This window comes from Elgaria multicarinata, chromosome 5 (genome assembly GCF_023053635.1).
Source record: "Elgaria multicarinata webbii isolate HBS135686 ecotype San Diego chromosome 5, rElgMul1.1.pri, whole genome shotgun sequence".
NCBI lineage: Eukaryota > Metazoa > Chordata > Lepidosauria > Squamata > Anguidae > Elgaria > Elgaria multicarinata.
In genome coordinates, this window is record NC_086175.1 from 122,905,188 (window position 1) to 122,924,459 (window position 19,272).

The 19,272-nt window shown below is 45.7% G+C and overlaps 1 protein-coding gene across 4 annotated transcripts in view; it reads right to left on the reverse strand.

Annotated features, from left to right (window-relative positions):
- Positions 1-2,932: 2,932 nt before the first annotated feature.
- FAT3 (FAT atypical cadherin 3) overlaps positions 2,933-19,272 on the reverse strand; it is a 545,951-nt gene continuing 529,611 nt past the window's right edge. For 3 of the 4 annotated variants that reach the window (XM_063127164.1, XM_063127165.1, XM_063127166.1), the window contains exons 23-26: positions 16,541-16,694; positions 13,246-13,898; positions 12,144-12,257; positions 2,933-3,952 (exon numbers count right to left, since the gene is read on the reverse strand). In XM_063127164.1, coding sequence (XP_062983234.1) covers positions 3,327-3,952; positions 12,144-12,257; positions 13,246-13,898; positions 16,541-16,694 — 1,547 coding nt within the window. In that variant the 3' untranslated portion in view covers positions 2,933-3,326. Of the gene's footprint in view, positions 3,953-4,642; positions 4,679-9,639; positions 9,700-12,143; positions 12,258-13,245; positions 13,899-16,540; positions 16,695-19,272 lie in introns of all 4 variants that reach the window. The other variant, XM_063127168.1, reaches the window with a different exon arrangement.

A 19,272-nucleotide genomic window follows, 5' to 3' on the forward strand; every position in this document is an offset into this window, starting at 1 on the left:
GGAAACACAGCAGAATGAATGAATGAATGAATGAATGGGCATAGCTATTTTTGAGGTTAGCACAGCTGGCCTCTCTTTGCATAAATGGGACAATTGTATAGATTCGGGAGAGGGGGGCAGTGAGCAGCCAGCTGCTGGTAGAAAAGGTGAAGGGGCCAGGACACAAGGGAGTGCACAGGATCTGAAACTGCATGGGTCTTAGGAGGAAAGGGATGTGCAGAAAGAGGAAAATGGAAGACACCCCGTACTGAGGGGTTCCATTAGGTTGCTTAGGTTTGGGAACATTACGGTTCATTCTGTGGAAGACTAGTAGAATATAGAGGGAGAAGTGCAAGAAATAACAATGTCTAGCAGCATGCATTAAGATTTCTGAGTTTCCAATTATTTCCCTGCATGACATTGTTGATATGTCCCAGTAATCACAAAAATAAATCTAGATATTAAGTGTCCCAGGGAAGCATTAGCTGAAGATACTTTATGTAAATGGAAGCCAATGAGGATTATTTCATAATTACTTCATGGGGGACGAAAACCAGAGCTCACTGTTTCAACTGAACAATAGTTCAAAGTTCAAATGTGTTATCCTGGAGCCCACTTGAAGCAAACCCAATGGATACTGTTGTTGTGAGATTGAAAAGTCGGCGCAGATGTTGCTTAGTGTTTGAACTATTGTCCCATACCGCATTTTCCATCTCTTTACTTTTTCCAAAAAAAAAGAAAGAAAAAAAAAGTAAAATTAAAGTTGCTTGTCCATCAGGCCAATCCACACATCAGCTAGCTTCTCCGCTGAGTAAATTGATCTGAGTCAACAGTACACTTTTGATCAACTCTGACTGCACCTTGCTCGGAAGAACTACCTTAAGTTTGGGAGAGAATTTTTTCCTTTTGTTTCTTCACAATTGGGAGAAACACGGTTCAAGTATAGCATCCCTCCTCCTGCCCAGAAAACATTGGGGGGGGGGACATGAAAGGCTGGGGAGGGATAGAGAAAGAAAATTACACAAATCCATTATAAATGGATGCTTATGATTTCATGGGGCAGAGAATCAAGGAAAATATCCGTTCCTTGAACAGGAAGCATGGGCAGGCAGGCGTATACGTCTCAGAATTTTCATATGGACTGTATATTGTCAAGGCTCCAAACCCATTTTTAACACACGTCTCGTTATTCTAACCAGATTGTTTGCAACATCACAAATCCTTGTAACTATACACTCACGACATGAGGAAGGGGACATTAAATTACCAAATTTAGCACGTGGATGTCCGAGTCCATTTGATATTAAAAGTGTTACATGGTAGTTATGTTGTTGTTGTTTTAAACCAGTTAGCTTGTTATATCGGCAATTTATGAACAACTATCTCCGGCTGCAGAACGAACTGGTTGCTGTTTAGCCAAATGAAACAAGAAATGTTGAAATTCAAGTCAAGTCAAGATAACCTCTCACTTCGTGGAAGGCCATGTGCTGCAAAACATTCGTTTAACTTTGCGCTGACGGGGAACCAGGATAAGGCTGGAGCATGAAAACCTTGTTACAGCCTCCATTCATCCACGACTACACTCCAGGAATAAAGATTTACTTATTCAGTACACTTCCTGGCTGACTGAATGCTCTCTGGGAAGGCCAGGTGCCTCCTCCCCCTCCTTTTAAATTGTACAATATTGCGAAGTAAAACCCTTACTTGCAGGTAGAAAAGGAATGTAGGGGGAAAATATTTAAAACTACCGGAAAAACGGGATTGCTCCTTGTTTTGGGGGCACTATAACAACTGGTGCAAGTATGCATGGCGAAATAAAATGAGCTCCTGCACCATTTTGTTTTGCAATGGAACAGGTGGACCGAGGAAAAATGCCACTGAATCCAAAGAATTGGGGGGGGGGGGAACAAAAAAAATAAACCAACATAACCTAGACATTTTAGCCAGACAAGTCAGGGATGCAAGATTAGCTCACTCCTTGAGGAATGTTAATTTGCAAACTCCCTTCTCCGGATCTCAATAGCTTCGCCACGTAGGGTGGGCCTCCTGTATCCTTTCGTTGCTGTGTAGTAGTTTCAACTGGTGCAGGGATTGCTCACTCCTGCATGGCAAGCTGACAAAGAGACCCTTCTACACCAGAGCTACAAGGGCCGAGATTTCCTTGGCATTTGGTCCTCCTGTCCCCCACTGATGAGTGCAGCAGCAAGCACATTTCATGTGATGATTCCAGGGTATTGGCTGCTACTGAAGAGTTGCTTAGGGGCAGGTTAGGTCAGGCATGGCCATGTGAAGAGCACTGTGCTGTGGGACAGCCGTGTGCAAGTTTCATGCTGGTATACAACGAACCAACCTGGGCCACAGCTAGACCTAAGGTTTATCCTGGGATCATCCAGGGTTCACCCCTGCCTGAGCACTGGATCCCCTGTGTGTCACCTAGATGAACAGGTTTGACCCCTGGACGATCCAGGGATAAACCTTAGGTCTAGCTATGGCCCTAGAGTGTTAAGCGCGATTGCTCAGTTACAGTTTCCATTTGCTTTACAGGAGGTGGGCATCCCAACATCCATGTTGTGGTTCTGCTTAACATGGTGCCTCTCAACCCCACCTTACTTCAAAGTTGGGGCTGCAGCTGCAGACTTAAAATGCACATATGAAATGCAGTCGCTATACTTAAACATTACATGAAACAGTACAGAAAGGAATCTTCTTATGGAACAGTAAGTTTGAAATGACTGATTTTCTTAAGAGAGGGAATTACTGTACACAACAGCATCCCTTACTTTCATTCATGAATGGGCCAATGTTTAAATTAGGCAGCGGCCCTTTCTGCACCTAAGGGCTATCCCAGGAAAATGGAGGGATCGTCCCTGCCTGCTCCCGGGATCCCCTGTGCGTCATTTGGATGCACAGGAACGATCCAGGGATGATCCCGGGGGAAAAGGCAGACAGCCAGCAATGCCAGTAGGAAACAGGAAATATTTCTAACTCTTCTTTAATACTGCGAGTGTTTTAGCCTTGTAACACTTTTAATAGTACAACACTCCACAAAGCTGGGTGGAGGAAAAGTCACTCTGTCATCAATCCATTTGCCTCCCTCTACTGACGGGTGACCTCATGGACCAATTTTCTGAGATCATGTTTTGATCTCTCTTTATCATGTGCGTGGACACTGTGGGTTTCTTGACAGGGTTAAAAATGGGTTATGCTAGATTTCCACCTTGCCCCCTATATAGATCTATATATTTATTTGTATTTTTTTTTTTTTAGCAAAAAATGTCTTCTTTACAGTTATGCTATGAATGGGACCAAACAACAGCGACAACAACACCCACAAGAAAACGGCTCCTTCACACTTGAGTCTGGTGGTGGGTCTCCACAAACGGAATGTGAATGTGATGGTGATCCAGGTGGAGCTCTTCGATGCTTTCGTAGTCACTCATAGCCACCTCAGAGTCATCAAAGCCACAGCCTGCCGAAATGTCAGACGAGGATGCGTCCAAGGAATTGTGTAAGGATAAGGGCTTCTTGACCGCGCTAATGTTTTCTGCATTTGGTCCTGGGCCAACACCAAAAGTACTAAATTCATTCCCAGTCTGAGATCCACCATTGTCCATCTCGTTGGGGAACTGATGCGGAGGGAGGTATTGGCTTGGGTGGAACTGTGGCCGTCGCCGGCAATCCGGGCTAAGTGTGCTGGTCATAGACACTGGTTGGGATGGGGGGAGGGCTTCGTACTGGTCTGGATAGTCTCCTGGGAGGGGAGGTGGCAACTGGTCCTGGTTTAAAAACTCCTCGTCGTGGGGCGGAGGGTAGTCACTGTCAATATCATAACCGCCAAGGTAGTAATCTGTTTCCAGCTCTCTCGTGCTCCCGTGATGTACTGAACCGCCATCTGTCGTCTCGTAATTGGGCACCTCCTCAATGTCTGATAAGCGAGCGCTAGGCATCCAATCAGAAGTGTCCCAGTGGTAAGCTGCAGAAGGAAACACACCCAGAGTGATTAAGGAGGAGCTCGCCTCTTCGCAGAAATGAAATTTATGGCATGCACCTGGTATGAAGCAAATCCCTTGGGGCAGCGTAATGAAGCTGTGTGTGCAAATAACTAGCATGCATCACAGTGGTTTGTTTGTCTGTTTGTAAACACTGGCCAACCATGCTTTGGCCGGAGCAGAGAGAAGCAATCTCAGGTCACACAACAACCACCAACGCAACGTAGGCATTTTAAAGTAAAGAAAGTAAGAGGCCGAGAAATAAAAAAAAATGCTAAGACTCTAATGTAACGTTCAGCTCATGGAAGTGAAAGTCCATCAATCAGTTAGAAAAATGCATAAATATATACATTAATAAAAGTCAGCATGCTCTCGCTGATGCATTCATTTCCAAGATCTTGGTCTGGGGAGGAAAAATAAAGTTACACAGGCACACAAAATAACAGGCTGAGACGAAGAAGAACCAGCAAAGCCCTGAAATTAAAAGAAAGGAAATGTTTTTCCCCCCCCCAGACAACCAAAATGCATACTGTAACATGCTTAAACATGCAGAATGTGGGCTCAGCATGATCCAAAAGGTGGAAGCCAAACTAAGCTTATTAGTAACATGTTACAAAAAGAAAAGTCCTTGGGATCGCCCAACTCCCACCCTTTGCAGCAGGTAAATAGATCACCTCTGTTGTAGTTCTGTCCTTCATCCATACCAGACACTGTTAAATACAAAGTGGGGGGAAAAAAGCAACACTGGAAACTCTCAAGTCTGCAACGTAGCACAGTGAAACAGAGACTTTGCAGAAAATCTTAACCGTATGCTATATGCTTCTAAAACACATCTGACTTAAAGTATTATTATGACTACTTTTTAAGCAATGCTTCAGGTTAAGGTTAAAAAATTAATCTGCTTTTCCTAATCTGACTTTCACAGACACAAACGGAAGCATCACTTTACACCGATTGGTGGGATGTATTACTTTAATGATCCGAATTGAACATGCAAAACTGACTCAAGCACATAGGTTTAACACGAAAACGGCTATACATGGCGCGTGTGGCTTTTTTGTGGCTTGGTTTTAAATTGCGACGTATGATTTAATTCTCGCTTGTTCACTGTGAAACAGAAAAAATAAGGATCTACCATTCTCAGGGCCGGTTCAAACAAATCTGGGCCCATGTACGCTCAGATACCACGGTGAGGGGCACGGTATAACAACCTGAACAGAACAGAATAGAAAGGCAGTCAATTGGGCCACTAGAAGCAAACACCACAGAGTCCACTCCTAGCCAGACTTATAACTTCCTATGCAGTGAACGGGAGGCCCACCTAGGTCAGAAAAACAACAACATCCGTCTGGGTCTGTCTTCCGCGTCTGTCTTCCATAGGAAGATGCCTTACCCCAAGTCAAACCACTGACCTATCTAAGTATTGTCTAGTCTCCCCCAACTTGGTGCCCTCCAGATGTTTGGGATCACAGCTCCCATCCTGTACTTATTTGTTGCATTTATGTCTTGCCTTTTCCTCCAAGGAACCCAAGGCAGCTTACGTGGTCCTCCTCCTCTCTGTTTGATCCTCACAACAACCCTGTGAGGTAGGTGAGGCTGATTGGCCCAGCGTCACCCAGTGAGCTTCATGGCCGAGCGGGGGACTTGGACCTCCACCCCAGTCCCAAACTCTAACAACTACACCACACTGGCTCCTCTCTCACCTCTGGCCATGCTGGCAGGGACTGATGGGAGTTGTAGTCCAAAACACGGGGAGGGCATCAGATTTTGGAAGTTGGTCTATGCTTACTGAGAGCAGCTCTCCAGCGTTTCAGACAGGATGTTTGGCCAGCCCTACCTGGAGATGGCAGGGATTGACCCTGGGACCTTGCACAGGCAGGCAGGTGCTCAACCACTGCGTTATGTAGATTGTTCTGCAAGGGGTGGGGACATGACTGTCTCCTAATGTCCACCCGTCAAGCTGGTATTAAATGGAAAAGAGCCACTAACAAAAGTTAGCAGTCCTAGTTGAGAAAAAGAGACTTCTGAATAGGATCCAATAGGATCTTATATTTGAGGATATATGGCCTGTCTATTTTCAAACTCGGAGGGCTAGAAGGTTGGTTTCTTTTGCTGTAGCTGTTGGTTTTTTTTTTAAAAAAAGGTAAAAACCAGCGGTTGAGAATACAACTTTCTGATAAGGCTTTCTCAATGAGATGCTAATCCTAGGCTTGCTCGTGGCAGGCTGGTGAAGCATGAGAAATTGGAGCAATGTAAACTGCTGGCAGCCTTTCAGTAGCTAGCATCTTCTGATTTGTTTGGACTATGGGCCTTGCAATTAGTAGTCTGATTGACCCATTTGGCCATCAGATTTGGCTTTAATGTAAGGGCAGAACTGGAACATGCCCAATGGCTGGTAGTCGTGATGGCTATACGCTACCTCCAGTATCAGAGGCGGTATACCTATGTATAGCAGTTGCTGGGGAACGTGGGCAGGAGGGCATTGTTGCACTCAGATCCTCCTTGTGGTTTTCCCGTGGCCAGCTAGTTGGGCACAGTGTGAACAGAATGCTGGACTGGATGGACTCTTGGTCTGATCCAGCAGGGCGATGTTCTTAAATCGCTCCAGCCCATTTTGCGGAGGATTTCATTTGGGGTGGAATTTGGGGATCATTCTTAAGCTCTCCAGGTAGGCTTCAGTTGCGCAAGACCTTGCCCAGTGCAGGAGCTTTAGTCTTGTTGTTGCAGTTCCCTGACTTGTTATACCAGGGCTCCATCCTGGATCTTTAGGCTCTCAGGGAGAACACTGAAACACACAACACTGCAACCGTGTCGCCCCCTTTACTTCCTAGAGCAGCCCATGGGATTGGGCTGTGTGTTCATGCTGTCCTGCCTTGCACTGTTTTCCTTCGGCAGCTAGGGATGCCCGTCACTGGGAAATCCAGTTCTTTTTTTTGGCTTGATGGAATTCTACAACACGTGTGAGTTGCTTTCTAACTGTGAGCCGAAATCCAGGAAGTCTTTATGAGCATTTTTTTTTAAAAAAAAATTGCAATTTGCAAAAAAATTATGCCCAAATTTGTGCAAGCTATGGCTGGATTTGTGCAAGGTATGCAAATTTGGCCCTAATTTGCGCAAATTTGGTTTTAATGTGCAGAAATTGCAGAACTCTGGAAAAAAATGTGCAAAATTCCTGGAAAATCTGCAAACTGGCCCGACTTGCTGCAGATGAAGTTGGGTACCATGACAGGGACCACAACGAAGTCCAGGGCCCAAGCCTAGGAAACCTCATCAAACTCCACCCTCTACGACATTTCTACTTGGTACGCTCCCTTTCTTGTGGGAGTGAAGGGGGATGCATGGAAACTAGGCTAGCAATCTAAGTAGCAGAAGGACCAGTGGTTGCAGCACAGGCAGCACTGTCTGAACCGGCCCTGACTATTCCAAAAAAGAAAAGAAAAAGAGAACGGTCTCAAAGCATTTGTACTGACCAGACAGGAAGTCCTTCTCTGTGTCACTGGCCCATACCCCACTAACTGTGGTTATACTGCAAGACATAGTGCACAGTTCTTTACACAATGCAGCAGAATCTCATTAACTTTCCAGCTGGCCTAGCCCTCAGTTCAAAATGGCTGTAAGGATCCTGCAAGTGAGGTCCTCTTGCATATCTTCAAGCTGTACTTGAATGCATCATAGGAGATTTCACATCAGGCTCAAGAGCCGTGGCCACAACTGAAGTCGAGCTGAAATTAATTTTGGGGTAGTAGTTTTCAAACAAGGGTGTGCATGTTAAATTTACAGCCTCATTTGATTTCTTCTTCTTCAACATTTCTAATTAAGGGTGTGGTTGGATTTTGAGATTTTAGAAGATGCAAAGGCTTTGCTCCAGAGAAAGTTATTCGCACCCAGGCTTCATCCAAATCAATGATTCCTGCATTGAGCACGGGGTTGGACTTGATGGCCTTATAGGCCCCTTCCAACTCTACTATTTTATGATTCTAATTGCTTTATACCAAGTGTGATCAAGTGATACTCTGCCTGGCATTCCCAACCTGGGGCTCCTCCAGATGTTTTTGACTACAAATCCCATCTTCCTGACCATTGACCATGCTGGCTGGGGTTGATGGGAGTTGTAGATCAAACTTTGGGAGGGACCCAGATTGGGAAAAGGACTTCCCTAGCCTTGCTATCCGAGACAATTTAATTGGGAAATGGGTGGGAATTGAACCCGGGGCCTTCCTCAGACCTGGTGAAAGTGGCAGAAGTCCATGATGTAATGTCCCATGGATCTGACCCTTTGAACTGGCGTGATGGCCACTAGAAAGATAATTTTTTAGACAGAAGAATCATAAAGCGGTGGAGCCATTAATTAAAAGTGGATAAAATGGCATGGTAGCAGAAAATCCAAATGGAAAGAAGCAGCTCCTTTTAAGGCTGCTTCTACAGATGCGTTTTGGAGATTCGTCTTAACGGGATTTGCTAGGCTAAAGGTCAGTATGATGGCATTAGCAAAGCAGGAAGTACTTCCTAGCTGGTGTAGTGACTAGTCTATACCAGCTCTTAATACCACTTACTGAAAGATTAGTGCGTTACAATTCACAAAATGTGGAAGTGGTTTTGGACCAGAGGATCTGAATTTGGAGAAAACAGAGAGCATCCTCCGGTCCTAGCTCAAATTGCACTGCTGGAGCAATTGCAGAGGGCGGCCTCAGGCAGACCAATGTTTCTCAGCCTCTGCCAGGAATATAGGAATGATAGTAAGACTGACTTATTTTATAGGATTATTCGTAAGGATTATTGATACAATGTCTTTCACAAAGGCCGTTTCTAAACCAGTCTAAAAATCTGGGCTGGTCGCAGCCAAGTCCCTGTGCGTTTGAATGACGCACAGGGACTCCCAGGAGGAAGGAAGGATGAGAATGGGTTTTCCCAGGGAGAAGTACTCCTTGGGAAAACCCGATTCCGCCCGCGGTCTCAGGATCGTCCTGAGATAGCGGGATGTGTGGCCGCCTGTCCTGGCTTCTTCCCTCCTCTCCGTGAGTAGCGGGGATCAATAGATGGAAGGAACCGGGCTGGGAGAAATCAGGGATGAGTGGGATCAGGGATTTTTCTTTTTTAGGGTTAGGGCAAAAGTAAGTGGAAAAAACAAAGAAACAAAAAACCCTGCTCCCACCCACCCCATGTCCATGGACTCCTTCCGTCTGCTGACCCCCGCTACTTGTGGGGAGGAGGGAAGAAGCCGGGATGGGTGCCCATGGGTAAAACCGAGATATTAGCGGTCCCAGAAATCCCGGGGAAATGGAGGGATGGTCCCTACCTGCTCCCGGGATCCCCTGTGCATCATCTGGACGCACAGGGACGATCCCTGGATGATCCTGGGGAAAAAGGCAGGTGTAGAAAGGGCCATTGAGTGCTGGGTGTGGTGGCGAACCAATCAACCCCTTGTGGGTCAGAATTGACCATAGGCTGAAATCATAAAAATGAATGTGATCTCTTACCCGGTGCTTGGCTTTTTTGCATGCGTGTGTCCACCACCCCCCTTTCAAGATCTTGCTTATTTGTAAAACAAAGTTGTTCGCTGAAGCCTGGCTAGTCAGTGCGAGTTAATGAGGTTCCACTGCATCCTTTCACATAGACGAACAAGAAGACAATAGGCGGGAACGCAGGAGAAATAATTGAAAAGATTAAATACCTTCATTTTCTATAGTGTCAACTACATTGTTGACAAGCTGTATGACAGTCACTATGGACGCTTGTGGGAGAAGCAGAGCAGAAATAAAGGGAAGGACAGCTTCATGTTAGTATTTATAAACACACAGCTTTGTAAGGTTACCAATATTAAATTTCCACAGACAGATTCGCTGAGCGGGGTGGGGGGGTGTATTGGGGGTGGGTGGAGGGATGGCTGTGGCATTAATGAATTATGCAGTGGCTTGAAGGACATTTCAATTTCAGATAATCCCATTCATTTTTCCCCCCGCAACAGAAAAGCAAATGGGGATACATTCAAAAGCAGCACTTTCAGAAAGCTCATATGCGGTGATGAATATCAGTTCATAAATTCAGCCCGGATTGTCCGGCAGATTCAATTAACCAGGACAGTATCGTGCCTACCTGACACTAATCTCTAATTAATCCTTGCTTAAAGGCCTCTGGAGGCACCCTACTATCCTCCAAGAGGCCATTATCTTTTAAGCAATCATAAAAATACGAGGTGGTTTGAAAGACTTCTTGGCTTAAATCTTTTTTCCAATAGGAACGCTTTTACTTATTATGCCTGGCTTGCAGGACAAAGTCCTTTTGGGGGAAAGACTGCATTCAGCAGTCTTAATTAGAAGACCATCAACAAATAGCTTTCATTAAAAGACTGTCATAGTTTTTAGAATCCCATAGATCAGAGATGGCCAGCCTTTCAACATTTGGTTCAACAGATATTTATTAGCTGTGTCAAAGAGGGAGTTTCATTTCAGGAGCAACCAGGACTAGACAGCCGGTGGACCACTGATCTGTGTCATATATGAACATACTTTATACTTGGACCACTGGTTCATCTAGCCCAGTATTGTCTATTCCAGACAGCAGTGACACTCTAGGGTCACAGGCAAAAGTCTTCTTTAACTGGATATTGAACACAGGACTTCCTGCAAACAAAACATGTGCTCTACCATTGCGCTGCCGCCCCACTATGTTCTTCTGGTCCTTGTGGTGAGTCACTGGCGGTTGCACAAAGGATGCTGGAAGTAGTGAATGGGGAGCTCCTCGGGGCCTGGCCGAGTGCTCGGTGTTGTACGTGTCCAGGGTTCTGGAAAGTGCACGATTCTCACGGCGCGCCATTACCGCAGCGGGGTGGGTGGGGAAAGGACAAAGGGTGCGCGCAGGTCGAAGAGGAGGACAGTCCTGCCCAGACCTGCGCCCTCTTTGACGGTACAGGAACCATGGGGCGAAAATCCACTGGACGCATTCGCCAGGGCCCAGGAGGGCCAGATGTGGGGAGTCTGGTGAGCTTGTGGGGCCCGGTGGATTTTTGCCCCATCCCTAGCTGAAAGTGTTACCCTCCCAGATCCAGCATAGCTCCACCACCCCTGCAGCCCATTAGTCCCCCAACTAGCCTGGCTATAAATGGTTCCAGGCCAGGCCTAGGTCTTTTCCTGGGCAACAGCTAGACTCTAGTCTTGTCTGTAAGCCTCTGCAGGTGCCTTCCAAGCCCTGCCTATTGCATCATCCCCTGATTTCTTTCTCAGCTCTGCCTAGGTCAAGGGTGAATAGCTTTTTTGGCCCCATGGGCCACATCAGGTGTCTACTGGGGTGTGGGGCTGCACATGTAGGCATGTATGCAACTACTCACACACACCATACACCACTCACACACATTCTCAAACCATTCACACACCATATACGCGTCACTCATACTCATACTGTCCTTCTCTCCCCTACTGATACTTCTGTGAAAATGTCCCAGCCCACATATCCACACAATATCCTGTTAAATGCAGGTTTGGGAACACTGCATAGTTTCACCCAGAAGAGAACATGTCCAATGTTGCATTGATTGGCTGGCTTATTTTTGAATTGCATCTCTGACATAAAAGTGATTGGGTTGGATCCAAGCTCAAGTCATGCTTAGAGTAGACCCATTGAAATCAATGGAACTTAAATTATTCATTGGCTAACTTAATTCCCATTGGTTTCAATGGGTTTGCTCTAATGACTAAGTTCAGTCCCACAGATTTCAATCGGTCTACTCCAAGTATGATTCAGTCTGGATCCAACCCATTATATGAACTTCAAAGAAACGAATCTCCAAGTGCACTCTTGGTATCGATTTTCAGATCATTCTCCTAGAGAATTTAATTTGAAAGACTTTTAAGTATCCTCCCTCATGGTGACTATTTTGTAAAAAAAAAGTTAGTAGTCCATTAATAAAAGAACTGCAGTCTTCACTCAACGAAGTGTGGATAGGACAGGTGTGGGGTGTTCTTTGAGACATCACCTTTGATTTAGCAGATAGCTGTCAACAATAAATGATAATACTGTTCCCACCTTCCCAACAAAACAGCTCTGGAGCTATTCAATGTTAAAGTTGTCTGTCCCACAGTAAAGCCTTCCAGAACACCAGTATATCGTACGCTCTTAGTGATAAACGAGATCAAAATTGTTGCTGCAGAATTATCAGGAATAAGATAGCTGTAGTCTTACCATTATCATCACCCGAGTCCGACTGGTAAGAGCTGAGGGACTGCACTTCAGAGTTGCTGCCTTTATTGCTTCCTGAAAAACAGGTCACTTCTTCCACATCGTCAACTCCTTTGCCTATACACACACGTAAAAGAAAAGGAAATGGGTACAGTGGATCCACAGATGTCTGTTTTAAATCCCACGACATGCTGTGGACAGATTCTCTTTTATTTGGCTGGAATGGTAATTTACTGAACCAGGAACCAAACTGGGAACCAACTGTCTACCAAGGCTAACAATCCTTAGGCAAACCATTTAAGCTATTGAGATAAAAACCACGTCTGTTTTTTTTTTTAATGTTGGTATGTGATAGGGATGGCGTGAATGCTCAGCTGGGTCTGGGAGTCCGGCACGTTCCCCCATGCCCAGCCACACGGATCCTGCTCACCATTTTTATTATTATTATTATTATTATTATTATTATTATTATTATTATTATTTATATAGCACCATCAATGTACATGGTGCTGTACAGAGTAAAACAGTAAATAGCAAGACCCTGCCGCATAGGCTTACATTCTAATAAAATCATAATAAAACAATAAGGAGGGGAAGAGAATGCAAACAGGCACAGGGTAGGGTAAACAGGCACTGGGTAGGGTAAAACTAACAGTATAAAGTCAGAACAAAATCATTTGCATCTGTGGTTTTCATTTCCATGCACACTCTGATACGGGCCATTTGTCCTCTTTGATTTTTGAGTATTTGCACCGTATCAGTCTATGCACCATTCAACACAAGAAATCAATCTTGATTTTAATGGACATATTTTTGGTTTCATGGGACGGATACCTGTCCAAGTCTTCAGAATGACGTGGACACAAATATATACAAATAAATACTTTAGGACACGTGTCCTTGGATCAGTCACAACCAATCAGCCTAACCTAACACACTGGGTTGTTGCACAGATAAAATGGGAAGGAAAACTGAATACCACCTTGAAGGTGGTACTCAGTTGGTGGGATATACTGTGAAGGTGGACAGAAGGTGGGATATACTGTGAAGAAAATGTGTAAAGAATCAAGAAAGCAACCCCATTGCTTTTGCCTCAACGACTCACTTTCTGTGCCGTTTTCCCAGGTCTTTCTGATGGAGTCACAGTCGGAACGGCATGGAGACACAGCTGGTAGGTTGGGGGCCACACTGCACACTACGACACCCCGCCTTGCTGTTAGAATCCGTGGAGATTCCGGATGGAACGTCGTCATCTCCTGATGCTCCACCCCAAGTCCATCAACTATCTTGTCCAAATTGTTCCTGGAATCACTCTGGAAGCAAGGGGTGTAGGCCATCGGCCTGACAGGGACCTGAGGTGGCCCAACCTCCTGATAGATGTTGCGGCCGTCCCCGCTGTTCCGCATGTTCTTGAACTGAATCCCGTTGCTTTTGTGAAGCAGGGCAGCAGTGGCCGGATCTTGGACCAAGGTGATGTTGTTCCGGGAATAGTTCTTCCTAAAGACTTTCTTGCGGAATACTATGAAGAGCACTATTAACAAAAAGATGATGAAAAGAACGACGGCAATTCCAATCAGCTCTTCTTTGCCCACGTAAGAATGGCCGGCTTGGATGTTAGGGACGACCACTGGCCTCAGCCCACAGTACTGGCCCACGTATCCAGGAGTGCAGTTGCATAAAAATGAGCCAAACACGTTGACGCAAGAGCCACCATTTTCACACTCCTCTCTTTCACATTCGTTAATATCTTCTTCACACCTGAAGGGGGGAAAACGAGTTGGGGGAGTTAGTATTGCCCCTGAGCTCTCTCCCTCTCTCTCTCTCACACACAGTAACAAACCCTTGTGCCGCAAATACTTGATTTGCGTTATCAACTCCCACCCATGAAGCAAGCGTGGGTTATGAGTGAAGCCATGAACTCAGAGCAGCTTCGCACAGGACAGATGTGCAACACACCCACATGGAAGAACAGGAGGGTTTATCTATCACTTGGAGGGCCACCATACATAGCTGGTTAACTTTGTCTGGTTGAGGCCAGCTTTCTTTTACCACTCTTCCACTGCAAGGTATGAGAAAGAATTTGCAGAAGGCAAGAAACTGGTGCAACTTCACCACCAAACGTCCCTTCTTATAGTATTTGGTTCAACATCCTTTCCCCCACAATGGTCAGCCAGAGGCCTCTGAGAACACCACAAGTGGGACACAAAGGTAATATTCTCCTCCTCTCTGTTGTTCTCAGCAACTACTATTTCTCGGTATATTGTCTCTGATTCTAGAGCTTGCATGTGGCCATCAAAAATAGTAGCCATTCACTCACTTCACCTCCATGCAATCTCCTTTTAAAGGGACTTCAGATAGCCATGGCCACATCCCTTCATTAGGGATGCGCAAATCTGCCAATTTCAGTTTCTCCCCGTTTCTCATTTTTCCAAACTTAAATTCAGTTCAGTTGGAATTCTGAGAATATCTTCAGTCTTAATTTGGGTTCATCCTGAATCTGAAGACCTGGTTTTGTTTTGTTTTTAAAAAAGTTTGCATTTTTGGTGCACATTTATCCTAATACATACACTAATTTCCATTTAATAGACACATTTTGCAACCTGGTTTCCTACCATAATACAGAGTTGATTATTATTATTTTTCTAATACGGGCATTTTCGAATGTATTTTTTTGATTGGAGAGCTCTGCTGTAAAATTCAGGGGGGGAAATGAATTTTGAAATATAACTGAGTTTAGACTTGCATAGTGGCTCAAAAGTGCAAAAGGAGCTGAAAAATGGACTTACCGATTGAAATTAGCTAAATTCAAAGTCAAATAAATGTCATAAAGAAACATCAATTCATTGACCAAACTGGTTCCCATTTAGCTTCAACAGTATCATTTGCCCTCAATTTACCACCTTATAACCAGATTAAGGATCGAGTTGGACTTTGTGCCCTGAGGGACATCAGCTCTCCAAGGTATCATAGAATCACAGAATAGTAGAGTTAGAAGGGGCCTATAAGGCCATCGAGTCCAACCCCCTGCTCAATGCAGGAATCCACCTCAAAGCATACCTGACAGATGGTTGTCCACCTGCCTCTTGAAGGCCTCTAGTGTGGGAGAGCTCACGACCCCCCTAGGTAACTAGTTCCATTGTCATACTGCTCTAACAGTCAGGAAGTTTTTCCTGATGTCCAGACGGAATCTGGCTTCCTGTAACTTGAGCCCATTATTCCGTGTCCTGCACTTTGAGGTGATCAAGAAGAGATCCTGGCCCTCCTCTGTGTGACAACCTTTCAAGTAATTGAAGAGTGCTATCCCCCCAGTCTTCTCTTCTCAAGGCTAAACATGCCCAGTTCTTTCAGTCTCTCCTCATAGGACTTTGTTTCCAGACCCCAGATCATCCTGGTTGCCCTCCTCTGAACATGGTCCAGCTTGTTTGTGTCCTTCTCGAAGTGTGGTGCCCAGAACTGGACGCAATACTCCAGAGGAAGCCTAACCAGGGCCGAATAGGGAGGAACCAGTACCTCGTGTGATTTGGAAGCTATACTTCTATTAATGCAGCCCAAAATAGCATTTGCTTTTTATGTAGGCAATCAGCTGTCCGACCTTTCATTCCCAGCCTCCTACATGATACCGTTGACTGGTGAGGCTAGGGACTGAACCTGTGACCTCATTCAGGGTACAGAATGAGCCTCAAAACCAGAAGAAGGAAAGCATCCAAGTCAAATCAAAAGACGAGAGAAATGGGTCCTCAGGACGCAAAGGATTTATCTGTATGAAGCCCACCGTGTTTTGGCCTGTGTCCTGTTAAAGATGTTAGAAGATGACTGCAGATTTTCCTCTAGCAATAAAATGTCTCCTCTATTAATTCGGAGGAGAGATTTTATTGCTAGAGGAAAATCTGCAGACATCTTCTAACAACCCCCTGAAGAAGGCCTTTAATAGGATACAGGCCAAAACGCAGTTGGCTTCATACAAATGAAGAGACATGATAGCACTCTTCAAATACTTAAAAGTTTGTCACACAGAGGAGGGCCAGGATCTCTTCTAGATCCTCCTAGAGTGCAGGACACAGAATAATGGGCTCAAGTTACAGGAAGCCAGATTCGAGCTGGACATCAGGAAAAACTTCCTGACTGTTAGAGCAGTGCGACAATGGAACCTGTTACCTAGGGAGGTGGTGGCCTCTCCCACACTAGAGGCCTTCAAGAGGCAGGTGGACAACCATCTGTCAGGGATGCTTTAGGGTGGATTCCTGCATTGAGCAGGGGGTTGGACTCAATGGCCTTGTAGGCCCCTTCCAACTCTGCTATTCTGTGATTCTATGAAATCAATCCTTTGTGTCCTGAGGACCCGTTTCTCTCTTCTTTTGCCGGACTGAGCTCCAGCACCCAAGTAAGGCCGTCTTACTTACGTCACTCCGGTTAAACCACTCTTGCAGTTGCAGATGAAGGCACTGCCTATGGGATCGCACGATCCTCCGTTACGACAAGGATTTGGAAAGCAGGCTGTAATCTCAGACTCACAATTCCGCCCGGTGAACTGAGAGAGGCAACTGCACTGGTAACCTATTTAAACAACAACAACACAGACATCAGAGATGTCTTAAGACAGAACTTCCCAAACAAGATATGGTGCAGTTGGACAATTAGGAGACATTTGTGGATCTTGATTTCCCTCTAGTGGCTGGTTTAGGAATGCTGAAGTTTTTGGAGCCTCTGCAATCTACTTCTTTTAGTTGGAAGCAGTAAGGAACAATTTCACACACATTTTATACTGTTTATAAAAAGTCTCTGTGTGAATAAAAAGTCACATCTGAGTGACCCTAGGTGGCAATGAGATGCTGATTATGACCTTTTGTTTATTTTTTTAAAAAAGTCTGGAGGATATTTAAGCTCAGTATATAAGAAGATCAAGGATATAAATTAAGTAAATAAATAAACAGAAGCTTTTAAATCACAGAAACACTACAAAGGAATAGCAATAGTTATAGATAATATCAGGCCCCTCTTATATGACAGGTTTTCCCTCTATATGAGCCTGTATAACTTATGCTGTTTTTGCAGGCCCAGGTGGGCAGCCAAAGTCAGAGACTGATCCAATTCCTGTTGGGCCAAATATAGGAAATGCAGGTTTCTCAAGCTCCGTCTGAGCCATGGGAAATGCAGAAGCCGAATTCATCATCATGTACAAATGCAGTCAGAGCAGCTTCAGATATGCAGTAACTCTGTGGTAGAGCATGTGCTTTGCATGCAGAAGGCCCCAGGTTCAATCCCTGGCATCTCCAGATAGTGCTGGGGTGGGGGGGTGGGGGGGGTGGAACTTACCTGAAACCCTGAATCCAGTCAGTGTCAACAATACTGGGCTAGATTGTCTAATGGGCTGACCACCATGTAAAGCAGCTCATAGGGCATGTCTAGACCATGCCTTATCCCGGGGATCGCCCCAGGATCATCCCTGTGCGTCAACATGACACACAGGGGATCCCGAGGGAAGGAGATCCTTCCATTTCCCCGGGGATAACCGGGACAGCTTTTAGCCTGTTTTTTCCTGTGGTCACGGGATCATCCTGAGACTGCGGGAGGTGTGGGCGGCCGTCCCGGGATCGTCCCAGCTCCTCGCAAGTAAACGCAAGGAGCCAGGAACCAGGCTTGGGGCACGGAGCTCTTCAGGTGCTCTGTGCCCATAAGGGATGGGATGGGGGGAGTGGGATCATTTTTTTTAAAAAAACTTAACTTATCATTGGAGTGCTCGTGTGCTCATCTTTAACAAAACTAAAAACAAAATGGCGAGCGCGACGTCCTCCTTCCTCCTTGGACATCGCGTGCCGTGTGTGGACGAAGGGGAGGAACTCGCGATCAGCATATCGTGAGATCCTCCCCCCTTCCCTCCCCAGTGTAGACATGCCCTTAGAAGCACCAACCACTTACGTAGCTGCTTCTGCGTTTGCTTGGTGGTATGCGTTTGTTAATGCACAAAGGATGGCAAGTTGTATTGTTTTCAGATATTGCAAAAGCAAGAAGCGCTGCCATCCAACCGCAGAAATAGGTTCGTTTGACTGCAGTCAATGTATATGTTTCTATCAATATGGCTTCAAGGGGTGCTGAACCTTTTGACTTCCAAGTCCTAAAGACAGGGGCAGTTGCCACATCCACCCATTACAGCAATGATCACCACTCATTTCAAGCAGGAGCCACTTTGGTTCTAGGCACCACCACTGAGGCCTCTTGGGTGCCTTTCTCAGGCCAGGGGCAATGCCTGGAGAAGTTCTAAAGCCTCTTCTCCCCATCCATCTCCACATTGTCCAAGCAAAGCATCATCAGACAATCACCAGGCTGGCAAATTCTGGCAAGCTCACTTGGTCCTTGGATTGGGATGGATCCTTTACAGGTCACAACTCAGTGTTGTAAAATCTCCCAGTGAAGATCCATGCATATTCAGTTTCTCCTCCGACTCCAGCGGCTGTGAAGTTCACCACTGCAGCTAGCCAATCACATTGCTCTTTGCCTCTTGCATTCCTCCCCAACCACAGCTAATTGGCTGATTCCTCCTGGGTTCCCCTCTCCCCCAGCCACCTCACAAATGAGGTCTCCTTTATAGGCTTTATATTTGATTCCTCGCTCTCCTTTATTCCTCATATCGAGGCAGTAGCTAAATCCTGTCGTTTCTTCCTGTATAATATTGCCAGGATCCGACCATTTTTGTCTGTCTCTTCTGCCAAGACTCTCGTTCACGCACTGGTTATCTCTCGGTTGGACTACTGCAACCTTCTTCTCTCTGGCCTTCCTTCGTCTCACATCAGTCCACTGGTCTCTGTCCACCACTCTGCCGCTAAGATCATCTTCTTGGCCCGCCGCTCTGACCATGTCACTCCACTTTTGAAATCTCTTCATTGGCTTCCAATTCACTCCAGAATCCAATACAAACTTCTCTTGTTGACCTTCAAAGCTTTTCACGGCCTAGCTCCTGCCTATCTCTCCTCTCTCATCTCACACTATCGCCCCGCTCGTGCTCTCCGCTCCTCTGATGCCATGCTTCTCGCCTGCCCAAGGACCTCTACTTCCCTTACTCGGCTTCGTCCTTTTTCTTCTGCTGCCCCTTACGCCTGGAACGCTCTTCCAGAACACTTGAGAACTACAAACTCAA